The 15,232-nt window shown below is 47.3% G+C and overlaps 2 protein-coding genes across 6 annotated transcripts in view; one reads left to right on the plus strand and one right to left on the minus strand.

Annotated features, from left to right (window-relative positions):
• The window catches only part of LOC311440188 (uncharacterized protein), a 30,799-nt gene extending 23,826 nt beyond the window's left edge, over nucleotides 1–6,973 (plus strand). For 2 of the 5 annotated variants that reach the window (XM_084526749.1, XM_084526753.1), the window contains exons 7-9: nucleotides 116–234; nucleotides 4,396–4,515; nucleotides 4,991–6,973. In XM_084526749.1, coding sequence (XP_084382875.1) covers nucleotides 116–234; nucleotides 4,396–4,492 — 216 coding nt within the window. In that variant the 3' untranslated portion in view covers nucleotides 4,493–4,515; nucleotides 4,991–6,973. Of the gene's footprint in view, nucleotides 1–115; nucleotides 235–4,395; nucleotides 4,525–4,990 lie in introns of all 5 variants that reach the window. The other 3 variants (XM_084526750.1, XM_084526752.1, XM_084526751.1) reach the window with 3 other exon arrangements.
• Nucleotides 6,974–8,439: 1,466 nt separating this feature from the next.
• On the minus strand, nucleotides 8,440–12,979 carry ZP4 (zona pellucida glycoprotein 4). Its single transcript, XM_084526754.1, has 12 exons — nucleotides 12,730–12,979; nucleotides 12,295–12,416; nucleotides 12,114–12,216; nucleotides 11,634–11,789; nucleotides 11,077–11,264; nucleotides 10,813–10,910; nucleotides 10,347–10,477; nucleotides 9,960–10,149; nucleotides 9,741–9,888; nucleotides 9,079–9,157; nucleotides 8,660–8,776; nucleotides 8,440–8,585 (listed from the first exon to the last, which is right to left on the minus strand). The coding sequence occupies exons 1-12, from the start codon at nucleotides 12,926–12,928 to the stop codon at nucleotides 8,455–8,457; spliced, it is 1,662 nt and encodes a 553-aa protein (XP_084382880.1). The 5' UTR covers nucleotides 12,929–12,979; the 3' UTR covers nucleotides 8,440–8,454.
• Nucleotides 12,980–15,232: the final 2,253 nt, after the last annotated feature.

Here is a 15,232-nt window from a genome sequence, read left to right on the forward strand (position 1 = left end):
GGGACATATCCTGAGTGGGAAGCCCTTCCCATCACCCTGGAGTACCCAAAGTATTGTAAGGTGGCCAGCAACCTCCCTCTGGTCCTTCAAGTTATGGTTTCTTTTTGCTCCCTAGGGTGAGAGCCATGCTTGGGGGAGAATGAGAGATCTCATGAGGAAGACACGGCTGCGAAACCAGAGCAAGCTGGGGCTGTCCTCTGCTGCTCTGAAGAGGTCATGCCCACAGTTGTACAGGTAAGGCAGGGCTGCGGGAGGATTTCACTTGGTGGTGAGAGGACCTGGTGAGAGATTTACCTTTGGTTGTTGCATTTTTCTGAGCAGAAGACCCTTCCTTACCTTCTCTCTGTTACGGATGGGGATCCTGGCCAGCACATTTGCTTCCATAGTGCCCAGGCACTCTAAAATCCCACCTGATGTTACCTGTGTGAGAATAATGGAGACATTCGGGTACCCAAAAGGAGGTGCTCACCCCCGCTCACCACCAGCCAGAGCCATTCCATCGCCTAACTACTATTTCTGTTAGGAGATCTGTGCTGGTCCCTCAGGGAATTTTGTCTGCTGGGCTGGTCATATCCTGGCACCTGAGCTGTACAGCACCGTGTTTGTCAGAGATGACAAGAGCACCACCAGCCACCCATTGCACAGATACTCTGCCTGCTTGCCAAGTCCTCCCAGCTGGCCTGCTGGATTTGTGGTATTTGTGTACATAAGCGGGTAACAGGAAGAGCTTGGGTATCTTATTCACCAAAGCAGGAGCATTACATAGAGAACTGGGCACCTCCCTGTGTTTTTTCAGCTGAGGTTTCAGTAACCTTGAGGGGAACTGCTTGGATGTGCTTAAGCCCTCCTTGGGTTTTAGAGGGGGCGATGGTGGGGAAACGGCAGTTGTTTAAGCACTCAGGAATGTCCCATTGTTCCCCCTTGGATGGCCTGTTCCTACCTTACAAGACTCATAAGGGAATTGGGAATCTTGTAATTACAGCTGGGGGAAAAAAAAAAAAAAGAAGAAAAAAAACACCTCTGCAGTTCATGGAGTGATTTTTCCAGCTGGGAAAAGCTTAGTTGGGGCCCAAACACACGTAACAGGCAAGCTTCCTCCCATTGTTTGGGAAACTGAAAGAAACACAAAGCAGAAAGAGATCAAACAGTTCCATCTAAAATAGATGGTGAACCAGCTGGGGAAAACATTCAAACTCTTGTGAACCTTCCCTCTTAAATATGAAAAACTGAGACTTTATTTGGGCTTCAGAAAAGTCCTGTCGCTGTAACCTCCTGCTTGGCCTTTCCTCTGGAGGGCTGAGGATGCTGCCAGGGCTCCCTGCCTGACAATTACAGGCTAGATAAATCAATGCTCTCACAAAAAAAGGCCACCCCAGTAGCTCCTAAATCTCTTTTGTTATTTTTGCATGCATATTGAACGACTAAAACTGTCATGGGAAGGCTGGAGAATGAGACTCCAAAGAGAAATTTCTTTACCTGGCTGGAACTGACCTTCAAGACCCAAAGATCTTGCACACTGAATTTTCCAGACTGCTTCCTTTAGCTGATAAATGGCTTTCTCTGACACATCCGCATACACTCCTTGCCCATACCCCTTAAATTCCTCTATTCCCTCTTCTTCTCTTATCTCTGTTCTCTATTTGCTCTTGCCTTGCTGATCTGGTGGGAGGTGTCCCTGCCCATGGCAGGGACTTGGAATTAGGTGAGCTTTAAGGCCCCTTCCAACCAAACCCATTCTGTGATTCCAGCCCACGTCCTGCAGTAACAATGCATTGACATTGGGCTTTTCGCTGGTGCCCAGAAAAGCTGGGCACCTTTTTTTTTTCCAATAGCATTTTGGGTACCTAGCTACACTGACTCATTTAAAATAGAAGGTTAAGCCTTTGTGGATCAGTGACAGCCCTGTAAATGCTGCTGGATAGAAAGCCAGGTGCTTCCTACGGTAGTACCTGTCTACAGCTCTTGGCAAAGCAAGCGTTGTCCTGATAGTCTCAGCATTTAAAGCCACTGTCTTTGTTACAATTTATGAAATGTGTTTGTCCTGGCTCCTGGTCCTGTTTGTACACACAGGCATACGGAATTGGCTGGCTTTTGCTTACCCAGGCTTCCTCAGGCTCGGAGACATCGCACGAGGTCTTGAACTGGAGCAGGCAGGAGCCCAGTGTCCTGTATTAGCATATAGCTCTGAAGGAAGCAGAGATTTGTTGCTTTTGACACTCAGTCCCACTTGAGTCATTCAGGCAATTAGAGAAAGTCTCTTTGTTTTTGTTTTTGTAACTAGGTCAAAGCAAATCCCCTTTCATGCTCCCACTCTGTTTATGATGAATGATCTGCTCCAGGGTGGTGTTTTTTTGTGCGTGTTGTTTTTTTTTTCTTTCTTTTAAAAACATCCACAAAAGAATTCTTATAGTAGAGAGAGAATTTGGTTCTTCCAGAGGGAGAGATGGGGGCCTGCCAAGGTAAACACACTGGCACAAGACTCAGTGGTTTCTCACACATTGTTTCAAACATGTTCAGGTTTTCATTTCATTTTCTTTTTCCTGCTAGCATTTATACTACCTCAAAGCAAAGTCTGTTCTGTACAGAGGGCCAGAATAAGCTGATGAATTTATTGATCGCAGTGTTATGAACAGTACGCAGACCCGGATCTGACACACAGCAGAAAAGTAGATTTCTTCCTTGTCATTGTCAAAGTCATTGCAGAATGAACCGTCCACAAAGAGCAAGCAGCTTACTTCCAGCTCAAATGACCCCTAAGAAAATAATTTTTCACTTTCCACTGTGACTGGCTTTAGTGACAGAAGACTGTTTTCAAATGGTAGTTGAGCATCAGAAGGTCAAATATTCACCTTCATTAAATAATCACACAGTCTGCTGCTGTTCTGAACAGAACAGAGAAGCCAGCCTAGTCTGTGAAATCTGGGCTGCAAGTTCTGCTGGAGCCCACCTTGATAAATTTAGCTCATTTATTGCCAGTCTATCTGACTCTACTAAATACATGTGAAATTGTCTCTAGCTAGATCGATGTTGCTACCAGTCCCCAGAACTCCAGGGTCAAGCTGGAGTGCTCCTTTAATTAAATAAGTAATTAATTTTTCCTTATTTTTCCCAGCTCCCTTTGAGGACAGAGGAGACTTTTAGTCCCCTGCTGCTCATCCTGACTGCAGCTGGGAAGCAGCCTGGCCCAGCACTTGTTCTCATCCCGGCCATCTTGATAAAAGCAGTTGAGCTCAGGAGCTTCACTGATGCTATCCCACAGTCCCTTGCTAGGGCAGGATCTAATTTAGGAAGCTTTGGACAATCCCAGCCTGGCATTCCTGTTCAGACACATCCATCTATTTATCTATGGGAGTTGCAGCTTTAAGGTAGCTGCGTGGGCTTGAGCTAACCTCAAGGTATGCTATCTTTCGTGGTAAGGATGTTAGTTTCAACGTGACAGCCACGGAAAGCTCAGAGCTGTATGACAACTACTTGGTGGTTAGGGCAAAGTGTGTGAGGAAGGGCAGCACAACTCCAACATGACAAAACCCTGTTCAGAACTACCCAGCATAAAGGCTGAAAAAATCCTTAGAGCTTGCAGACACAGGTTTGAAGACTGCTCTTCAGAGGGAAGGTTACTACCAAGGGAGATCTCAGTGTTCAGAGGCAGCCAAAGGATTAAAGAAAAGCATCAAGGTATAAATGGGGCGATTTCACTGCAAAAGACATATGTCAATGAAACAAAAATACTACAACATTTAGATTAGAAAGAAAATAAATTAGTAGCTACAAAATAAAAGTCTGCACCACATCAGTCGTAGCTTTGACTTGAACAATTTTTCAAGTTGAAGACAGCTATTAGTTGTTATCTATCCATAAATAGTTTTGAACAGATTTGAAGTAGTGCATTAAAAAAAGCTCACAGCTCCTCTTTCTTAAACAGCAGTTGTTTTTATAAAGGTTAAAAAAAGCTTTTCCAAGAGGTTTCTCTTTCCTAAGTCCTGGAGGCCTAAGCTCAAACCAAACAGGATGTCTTGCACTTGGAAGCAATAAATAATGAACAAAAGAATTAAGATGGGGACAGTCCACAGCAGTTAGCTTAGTCCTGTTCTTTAAAATTCTTTATTTCCTATTTACTCCTTCAGGCCAGAATTTTTAACTTCCCTGTGACATTTGCCCACCAGTCTCTTCCCTGACCTCTAGCCACGCAGAAAACAGATTTTTTTTCCCCCTCCTTCTGGATGCTGCCACAAGTGCCTGGACAGCATCTGTTTTGGAATTTCTGACTGGTGAGGGGGAAAGCTGCTCTGGGTGCTGCTTGGACATTGGGTACATATGCATGGCTTATTAATACTAAAAGCACCACCATGTGTTCTGACTACCGTCAACTTTAATTGTATTTTTCTATTTGTTAAGGCCAGATATTATAACTTCAGAGCTGAGGAAAACTGAGAGGAACTCCATGATCATTCTGGGGCAAAACACGAAGAATGAAAACATATGGCCTTTCTGATAACCTGAATCAAATGGAACAAGGTAAAATAGGTAAAGCAGCAGGTCTTGCCTTTTTTTTTTTTTTTTTTTTTGTCTCCACACAGCACAGAAATAACACAGTTCTGTTCCTTCATCCAAACATCCTCCAACATGCAAAGGCAGGAACAGGACAGATTCTTGAAGTTCAAATTGACTGGCCCATACACCTTTGTATTAATGGAAGACATCTCACCTTCCCTCCTCCCCTTTTTTTAAGGTAGTCAATTTAAGGCAACCATAGTCATTTAGTCTGTATCACACAGCTGTTTTGCATTGCACAAAGAAGTGCATCAGAAAATTCAATTATCTGCACTCAGTCAGAAGGGCCCCAAATAATAAGCCAACCACATGTCTTGGGAAACCATCTGCCCATTATCAAAACAGACTCACCTTCATCTTCCATCTCAACTCAGCCCACTGAGTAAATGCAGAGAACCCCTTTCTTATCTCTCACATTCACAATGTGTTTCTGTTTCAGAAAGAAGTGAGAGCAGCAATGGACGCAAAATTGAAAAGTCTGGGGTTGCTTTGTGCACCATGCATCCTCCAGCTGTTGACAGAGCAACTCTGACTTGAGTGCTGAAAGGGAAAGAAGGAAGGGGGAGGTGAAGAAAGGTCCGAGGACAGGCACGTGCTCAGCTACATACGGCTTCACTCCTGAAACTGAAATATACACACAGAATCAAGCAGCAGACAAAAACTGCAGCCCACATCTTGGCAGTATGATCAGCAGAGACTTTTAAATGAGATTTGGTAACCGTTCTTCCTATCTGAGTTCAGAACAGAACTGCCCAAAATGCTGAAGCTTTTAAGTTGTCATAGCTTTGTGGGGACCACCTCCAGCTGAAATAAACTTAAGCCTCACAGTAGAGAGCAGCATCTCAGGGGGTGTCAGGGGCTCCTTGCTAGATGCTGCTGGGATGGGCAGCTACATTCCTGTGGGGGTTCAACTTGCCATCTGCTTGTCCCCAGCAGAGTTCCTTCCTTCAGAGCAGCGTCCTGCTAGCTCTGCAGTTTTACTCAAATCCAACAGGAAAAAAAAGATGTAAGTTTTTTTTCAGGTCCCTTCCCAAATCCACCACCAACTTCTACTTCCCTGGGGCTGCACCTTCTGCAGATTCCCCTTGACTTCAGTGGCAGCCTATGCAGAAGTCACTATATTGAGTGGCTCTGCAGAAACAGGCCTTTTGAGAGATGGGAGGGCACACCAAGGGCAGCACCTTGCCCAGCTCCCTGGCAGGCCAAGATACTCATCTTCTCAAAGAGCAGAGCTGCAAGGATGAGTAGTTCAAATATATACATCCTCTATAATCTGTGCCTTTTTCCCCAGGGCTGTTCTTTTGGGTCTGTTAACTTCTGTGTAATGCTGCGGCCCTGCTTGGTGGCTGCCTTATTGCTGTGTGCCCACTGATCTGACTCAGAGGACAGACAGCACCTGCTTCTGAAGGTCCCATGGGAGCAGTGAACTGCTCACCAGCTCTTACTGGTAGTAGCACAGCAATTCATGCACATGGAGTAAAGATTCAAATAAGCCAACTTAGCCTCTTATTAAAGGGATAAGAGATTTACTGCCCTTAATTGTAATGTAATTGGAAGTCAAACAATTGCTGTTTAAAATCCCTTCCAATCCATTCTTCCCTGTGAACGGAAGATTTGAGACACTGGCAGGAGTGGGTCAGTTTCACCAAGCTTAGCCTTTCAGTAGCAGGTGCTTTCCTTTGCTCACCCAGATCAACTGGAGCCCCTGAAGTTCTCAAAGCCAGAGCAGGATTCCTCCTGAGATGCAGAGTACCCCAGCCCCAGAAGGCTGGTCTGGTCCCAGTTCTAGTAGCAGGTGGTAACATGAGGCAAAGAGCTGCTGCTCACTGGAAAAACAGGTCACCCTTGCTCAGCACACCTACAGTTCACAGGTGAAGTTCATTGTGATTGTTGTTACTTATCTCAAAAACAAATATACAAACAGGTCCATGCTGACTCAGTTAGCACCCTAAAAAAAGGTGCTGCATATAATATTTCAGTTGTCCTTAGTTGTAGCTGCTGTTGTGAGACTTGGTTATTCACTGTATATCTTGCTAGCTTCACCCAGAGCTAGAAAGATTTATAACTTGATTATTCTGTGAATAGTCTGTATAACTCCATAAATACAGGGGGCTAAAAATCCTGCCTTAACTTACACCCTCCTTTATCTCTCCAGCTTTACAGAGGCCATGAGGAATGTGAATCAGTGCAGAACTGGACTTAGTTTTTTTTAAGACAGTCATGGACTGGTATTTCCCCATTCCCCCACCCCATTCATTTTTAGTTTTTTTTAATAAGATAAACTAGCACTCTAATTACAGCGTTATATGAAATATATTCATGTATTTTCAGAAATATTTATAACATGTAACATACTGTATAATTCTCCACTCCAAGCTATGCTTGTATTACAATGTAATAAAAAGCACCACTTACAAAATAACCAGTTTCAGATGTTTTATTGGTGAACACCAATAAATAAATGCATGAATAAAAGCATGATCTTGGCCTCACCACAGCTGCAATGATGGAAGGAGTTTAGCAGCACTGACCCTATGCTCCATACCACGTAGTTGTACAGCTGAACTAAAAGTGTTGTGGGTCACTGTAGGCATTGTTTTAGACCCCTTCAGATGAAGGAAAGCTGTTCTGTTCAGGAGGGTGGCACAGCCTGTGACTGAGACAAAGGCTGAGGACAAGCAGCCCTGAGGCCAGTCGGTGCGTGTTATCTCCATTCACAGTAAGCTAGAGAAGGTGCTGACACAAGAAATCACATGCACTTAAAGAAAGCAAATCAAGGAGAATAAGTGAGACCCAGCAAAGGAGAGGAAACACCTAGAGAGGAAAAAAGAAACAAAGCCTGAAGTGAAGTCTGAAGTCCCACCACTCTGAGTCAGTTCAGCAACCCATAGAGGGCAGCAGAGTATTTAGGCAGGCGCTGCCCTCTCCTCAACCAACCACCCTGCACCTTATCATAAGCTTTCTGCACAAGTACTGCATGCCTTACAGATGCATGGGAAGGCTCCAGTAGGAGCCCAGAACATGCTTGTAGATATCAGCTAGCACATGCAATTAAGAGCAGTGCAAGAGGACCCTGACTGGTGTACTGAAGAGGTGTGGCAAGCACTACTCTTTCAATTGCCCAGATAATTAACATTACAGGCTGCCAAACACTGATCATGAGGCACATTATGAGTTCATGCACTGCTTTGCCAGACAGAGCTCCACCTGTACCAAAACCATTTAACTGCAAGAGGCACTCCCTAAAGGAGGAAGGTATTGGACCTATCCCCAGCTGATGATTTCTCCAGCCTGTGATACCACCCACTCACTCCCACAAAACTTAAAGGAGAATATCATCTGCTCTTGTCCTAACTAGAGTCAGGAAAAGAAGTCAGGACTAAGAGCATTTACTGTCCTGTCCTAGAGATACCAGGAGAGATCAGTTCTGCTGAAAAAAGACAACTTAAACTTAGTGATAGTCCTCCCTATAGCCATACAGCTGCTCTATATGCCCCCCAAAAGACAGTGCACATGCAGAATCTGCTTCGCATTAGTTTCATAGCAGTCATGCTCAGTGTTTGAGAGGAACCAAGATAAGCACTTTGGTAAATACTTCTAAAGGCTAGCTTAGCCACTGACAAACACAGACCCCACCCAGCATCGCTCCTGGTTCAGCCTGCAGCTTCCCAGGGCACAACAGGGGCTCCTTCTTGACAAGGAGAGAGTTAGCACCAATTCCAGAGCTGAACAGCCAGAAAGTGAGATGCATTTATCTCAAGAGCATTTGGAAAGCTCTTGCAAGAATCATTTTTGTCTTGCAAAAAAAAAAAAAGTTACATCCAGGGCTTACCCCTGTTCCACTTCTCATGACCCAGGCCAAGCAGAAGGAGGTACCCACAGACAGACTGTTTGGGAGCCACTTTATTGCAGTGCATTGACTTCATGTGCTACAGGCACCTTCCTCCACCTCAGCACAGCAGCCACTACCACCACCACAGTTGCCACAGCAGCAAAGCCAAGAGCCCAGGGGGCTGCAGCAAGCACAGCTGCTCCTGTAGGGGAAACAAAGCTCTGGTTAAGAGAGAAAACAGCCCTCTTACCCAGCCTGGCTGTGCTGCATACTTACTGAGGCTATCCACAGCAGCTTCTTGTCTTAGCTCATTCTGGAGGAAAATAACAGGGCCTTTGCTGGAAACATGGGAAGCACCATCCTGGATGTTGTGGTCAGCACTCCTCTTACCCCCTGTGGAATAGCAGGAAAGTCTTAGGTGACAAGATGACTAAACTATGAAGGTCAGCACACTTTGTCCAGCTCACCTTCTCACCACATGGCCAAGCCTTCCACGTGAGTCAGAACAGAGTTAACAGGCTGAAGACCCCGTATCTTTTTGGCACGAGGGCAAGAGCCCTTCCTCAGTAGAAGGGATCAGGAAGGGCCTGTCAAGCTGTACCAAGGATCCAGCCCATTGCTGGGCTCCTACTAGCTGGGAGCCTAGACCCCTGCTGCCCCTCTGGATGGGGATGCAGTAAGGCTAGGACACTTACTGGCTCCAGCAGGACAAGCGGTGGTGCAAGACTCCTGCGCAGACCGGTGGCACACTGAGGCACTGCAGTGCAGGTACACCTAGAAAGGGGACATAGCCTTGAATCACCCAGTATCTGTGGGCAGATATCTCAGTGTGGTACATTGATCTGACCAGCGGCTAAACACCCACATACCACTCACCCACCCAGCAGGACAGGGAGAGAAGTAGAAGAGCAGAACCAAGAAAGCTTGTGGCTTAAGAGGAAAAAGTTTAATAAGTGGAGGAAGTGGGAGCAGAGAAAACAAAAACTAAATGACAGGTGATACAAAGGCAATTCCTCACACACCCCTTCCCACAGCAGGAGGGAAGTCCAGCCAGTGTCTGAGCAGTAGACTAATCAGAAAAATCCCTGCAGTTTTCATTCCTGAGTATGTTGTCATGTAGTATTGAATATCCCTTTGGCTGATTGGGTCAGCTACATGAGCTGACCTCCCTGCTTCTAGGCTACTCCATATCTGCTTGGTTGGATTTGGTGAACATCACCTAAGTACTATGGAGTTAGATTCAGTCCAGATATCTCCCAGGTACCAAAAGGACAAGAAGAGTCTCAGACATGAACGAGTTTATTGTTCACATATTACTTGCTGAGGAAGGAGCTAAGCAACCAATACACCATCTTACCAGTCCAGAGAGCATCTCTTGGGAAATGGAGTCCACAAAGGTGAATGTGTAGAGCGTGAAACGCTGGTAATGCGATGGGAACTGTAGTCCTGAGGCAATACTCAGAGGCACCAGCTGTGTTTGATAGTTGTCCCCTGCATAAGGGCACCTAAGAAAGGGGCCAGAAATTTAAGTGCATATCACTCCCCTGATCCCCAAAGCTATTTACAATACACTTACCCATCCACCAACACAGGCCACTGCATCTGTTGGTGGGGATTGATACTTGGAGTGGCCCAGCAGTGGTGCAGGACCAGAACCAGCTCAGGGTCTGTTCTCTGAAGGATCCTAACTTCAACATAAACAGGGTCTCTCAGAGCCTTCACAACAGGATAGTCACTGTCAGTGTAGTAGGAACCATAGCTTTTATCTGGGAGAGAAGAAACAAGTCATTTTAGAGCATGAATAATCAGACAGAGCATGTCCTTCATAGTTATATCATTAAGTCCCTAGTGGGGCAGGGGAAAAGCAGTACCCATTAGGTACACCCATTAAGAGACCCTTAACACCCAGTGAAGACCAGAGTCCCACCCCAAGAAGCTAGAGCAAGTAGCATGGACCTCATACCTGAAGCAACACGCAGCTCCAAGGACAGAGGACCCGGCTGGGACACGGCAGGGAGTGGTGGCAGTGTGAAGACCTGAACACTCAGGGGGATGAAGCTCCCAGTGATCAAGTAACTACAGCGGACATGTAGCCTGGTAGAACAGGAACACCCCAAGTCAAGCAAGTTCACTCTGATGCTGAGTATCTACCTTTCTCCAAGGCTGCAACCTAATGATCTCCTTAAGTTAGTTATAGTCCCAGTCTCCCCTCCAACACTTCCTTTTACCTGCTAGAAGTTCCCTGGAGTTCAGATTGCAATCTGTAGCATCACTGATCAGCAACAGCTTTACTCCTCTGATTAGAGAATCAGGGACACGCCAGTCCCTACCCTACACCAGTGTCCCTGTTGTGAGCTCAGAACTTGCAACAAGCAAGAACGCCTCCAGGAAGGCTGCACATAGCAGCAGTCCCAGCTCCAGAGTATTACCTGAAAGTGCTGTCCCTAGTGACAGAGCCAAGGCTCCCAGTCTTCACATCCCTGGATGCCACCAACTCATTCTCATACACAGCGTGGTCTCCAGTGACCTGCAACAACAGACCAGGCACTGTGGCTGCAGTAAAGCCAGGCTGCAGAACAGTGTTTGGCCTCCAGAAGCCTGTAGGGTGCCCACTAAATAGCCAAAGCCACATCAGGCTTCTCCAGGTCTATGTGGAGCTCGCAGTCCTGCCTGGTGACAGCTGCAGCTCTTACCTGAAAAGTAGTGCCACAGGCAGAAAGTGGGAACTGGTACACAACAAAGGCACTGTTCTTCACTACAGGGGTGCAGCCAGCACTTGGCCCACTGGCCAGACGCACAGAGTCCAGGATAACAGGTGGCAGGGTCACATCCCGAGAGACAGCAATGGAGAACCGGCCATCTGGTGTGCAGTGAGCTGTCACTGGAGGAAAACAGTCAGCTTTGAGTTCAGGGACAAACAGCCCTACGCATCACAGCAGAGACAAGAGCAGCAAGTCCTGCAGGTCCTCCTGCCTCTAAGCCCCAGAGCACACACTGAGCACAACAACGTGCAACTGCAGCCAGCTCTATAGACTTGTGCCCCACAGTAACACTGATCCTGGCCCTAAAGCCAGCTCTGTTGCAATAATCAAAGTGACTGGACACTTCCATGAGGCAGTATCCTTGACAGCCAAAACCACAACCCTAAGCCACCTGTGGGCCTGCTATGCACCAACCCTGCTCTGCCAAGGAAAGGAAGCTTCCCAGCCAGCAGCTCCTCCAGGAGGGGAGAACAGGGGCCTACACTTACCTGTGTTGCCATAGTAGCAAGTCTTCACCCTGTCCCTGGGGTTGTAACAACAGCCCTGTGCTTCACAGTCTCCCTGGCTGACAGGGGAGGAGGCACAGGGCAGCCGGTCCTGGCTGCGGACAGCAGAGCAGACGCTGCTGCTTGGGGCATCCAGGGCTGCAAGAGGTAGCATAAGTTTTCAGAAAGCACAGGAACAGTAGGGGTATGTGTGTGTGTGACAAAAACAGAGAGGACAGTGGTGTAAGTTGTCCTGATGACTCTGCATATAAATCAAGGGAAGTTTCATGGACTCAGGTGAGAGTCAAACACATGGCCCAGAGCTGGCTGAGGCACAAGTGCCCAGCAAGCTGGGCTCCTGCATCCACATCCTTCCCCAGGGAGTCTCCTGGGCAGCCATGAGCTCCCCTTCCCAATCCCAGGCTGACTTGGAGCAGCCACTAGGCACAGGCAGGGTTTCCTAAGGAGCTGTCAGAGTCTTACCAGGAAGGTCCACAGGGCACCTGAGCAGCTTCTCTTCCTGAAGAACCCTCTGCCCGGTTGCATCTGTGCCTTCAAGCCCCACAATCATGAGGTAGTTGCCATCCTGGGGGAGAACCACACCAGTCAGGGCAGCCAGAGCAGCAGTAAGCACAGGCCCAGCAGGGTCCCTGGGGTCACTCACCCATTCAAAGACAAAGCAGCTGGTGTAGGAGACTGACACTTTCCTGGAGCCGTCTGGAGCCCCCGAAACCCAGAGCCCACAGCCAGAGTCATTGTGCAGGGCATGTGCCTTCCCCTCAGTGTCTAGAGGAAAAGCAGACAGCAGCAGGGGCTTCAGCATGCCACACCAAAAACAGGGACCTGCAACAACCCCAACTTTCTGTAGGAAACAGGGTCCCAACCAGCAGAGGGACACAAGGGAACCCAGCAGCCAGGGCCACCTAAACCTTGCCCATGAGGGCTGGGTCTTATAATCAGCTCCCAAGTCACACACAAAGCACTGAAGCTGTTAGCACTTCACATCAGAGCCAGCCCTTTTCTTCTCATTCCAGCCATACCTCTGCACTGTGTAAAGACAGCAGCAGCCAGAAGGCCCCTTGACATCGCCCTCACTTACCCCAAGCAGTCAGCACAAAGGAAACATTCCCTTCCCAGCCCACGGGTAAGGTGAGCTGCAAGCTATCTGGACCACAAGCCAGCAGGCCAGGGTCATCAAGAAAGCTACCCTGAGCCCCCACAACCAAAGCAAAGGGACCAAGCAACCCCCAGAAGAACAGAGCTCCACACACAGGCCTAGCCTGCCCTACAACACCCATCCTGCTCTCCTGCTGAGGACCATGAAGCACCTGCTCCTACTCTGGCCTTTTAAGTTGTGGAGCCAGCTGGGACCACCAATTCCCGGCGTGTCCAGGTGGACCCAGCCCAGCAGTTTAACACCTTCTATTGCTCTCACCTGGCTCTGAATTGGTCACAGGCTGTTTGCATCCCTTTCAGCAAACCAACAGGTAGGAGCTGAGCTTATGTCAAGAGATGTGTTTGTGTTCATATCACACAGCTGAGAGTGGCTCATCCATGCAATTTACTCTGGAGCCTCGGAAGAGCCTTCAAACTCCTTTTCTGACCCTGAGTTCTTCCCATCACCAGAAGAATCCAGGAGATGTACCTTCTTTTCCCCATGGACCCTACTGCTGCTTTGATTACTTATTACACCACACAAGTGCAAAAAGCCAAGTGTCAATGCTCTTTTTCTCTTTTAAAGGTGCCACTGCTTCAAATGCTAGACACAGGGTGCTGACATGTAAGCACAGAACAATGCTCCACATGAAACCTCTGGAAAACTAGGAAGCTCAGGGAGCTTTGCACAAGCAAAAAGAGGCGATGCCCTTGAATACTCCCAACTCTGGACTTCAGCCTTGTTTGCAGTGCAGCTTGTGTGGGGATAGCTGCAGGACTGTTCCAGGGCAGGCTGTTGGGTGACAGGCCCATACACTCTGTGGGACATTGATCCTCAGAAGCTGACTGGTTTCCTTTGGGAAGCCTAAAATGGCCCAGAAACACAGATAAGGGTGAACCTCCATGATCCCAGGAAACATTTTGCCTGCCAGTACCCACTGCCTGCCCATAAATGCAATGCATCTCACACCCTCGCACATACAGTCTTTCCCTTGCAACATGTCAGCCCTTCTGCTCTCGGACTAAATACTGCTCCACAAAGCACAAGACCTTCTCAGCAGTTTTGCACAGCTGGGATTGAGGGAATGGATCCTGACAGGCTGCCTGCTTTTGAGCAGTGCTCATGAACTACGTGTGCTCTCCCCAGCACCTCCTGGGCACTGGGCAGCCATGGTGGAGAGGCACTGGGGAAAACATTTGGACTTTGGCAAGGAGGGAAACTTCAACCTCAGCTAGCACCCTTTTCCACAAAAGGCTGGTCCAGATAATCTTTCAAAGTCCCTTCTAATGTGTTCTGCTGTGGACTCGATGATCTTGAGGTCTCTTCCAACCTAGAAATTCTGTGATTCTGTGATAAGCCTGTGATCTCTGTAGAAACTGATGTCATACGGAGAGGTGTGCCAAGAAACTTTGCCCAAGTCTCACAGCCACTGTGAACACCTGAATGGTGTACTTGACTGGATTACTTGCTGATAATTAGGATAATGAAAACAAATAAATAAAGTACTTTGGAGTTAAAGAGACAGTTTTCATTAAATTTTAACTCGCCAATAGTTTGTTTACGCTGATAGGAAAAATATTTACAGGTACTTGAAGAAAACTCTATTTGAAAAAACACCTGGAGTGCTGTAGACTCACCACAGCAATACCTGTGCTGAGAACAGTTTCAGTTAAGTTCCCTTCCCCAATTTTGGCTCCCCAAAAGCGAGCCTTTGGACCTTTGGGACTCTAGTGCCAGTTGATGGAGGGGCGTACAGCACTGCCACATCCCCTCAGCTTGAGATGCCAAACCCCAGATATGATCTCCTCACCTCCACACTAAATAAAAGACTGTCCACCCAACCTCTTGGAAGATGAGAGCCAAGGCTACAGCCTGCAGCATTGTGCAGAACAGCTGTGCACAGAGGTGTACCACAGTGGACACACTGTCCCCAGAAGCCAAAAGGCATCTGCAGACACCAGGGATGACATCAGAATATCAAAAACTAGCTTGAACTTATTGGCAATAATCAGATACCAGTCTATAAGAAGTGAAATGAGTTTAAAAAAGAAAAACAAGTAAAGATAAAAATATAAAAATATTTGAGAAAGATAAGCAAATTATTGCACCTATGTTAGAGTGCAAGGATGACTTCAATACCCATAGGTAAGCTATTGAAATTTTTGCAGGGGGTGGAGACCTTCACTAGCATCTCTGAGTGAAGGCAAAACTCACATGAATGTGCTGCTGCGCCGCAAACCCAGCACACTCCGACCAAGCATCCAGTTCACCCAGGCCCTCAGCTAATTCCCACCAAGTCACCCATCCCCTAACCTTGTTGGATGAGATCTGTCAGCTTGCAAGAGTCACAGATTTTCTGGGCAGCCTGTTCCACTATACAACCACCTTCATCATGAGGAATTTCTTCCTTAGATCTACTCTAAATCTTTTAATTTAAAACCATTAC

The sequence above is a fragment of the Aythya ferina genome (genome assembly GCF_964211825.1).
Source record: "Aythya ferina genome assembly, chromosome: 7".
In the NCBI taxonomy this organism is placed as follows: domain Eukaryota; kingdom Metazoa; phylum Chordata; class Aves; order Anseriformes; family Anatidae; genus Aythya; species Aythya ferina.

What these genes read in the sequence shown, in the direction of transcription:
- ZP4 (XM_084526754.1), bottom strand. Translation starts at nt 12,928, where the DNA reads ATGGGTGTTGTAGGGCAGGCTAGGCCTGTGTGTGGAGCTCTGTTCTTC. An exon ending in GTGCCCTGTGGACCTTCCTG is followed by an intron (nt 11,790 to 12,113) that starts GTAAGACTCTGA and finishes TACCTCTTGCAG; the next exon opens with CCCTGGATGCCCCAAGCAGC. An exon ending in CGCTTGTCCTGCTGGAGCCA is followed by an intron (nt 8,777 to 9,078) that starts GTAAGTGTCCTA and finishes GCTATTCCACAG; the next exon opens with GGGGTAAGAGGAGTGCTGAC.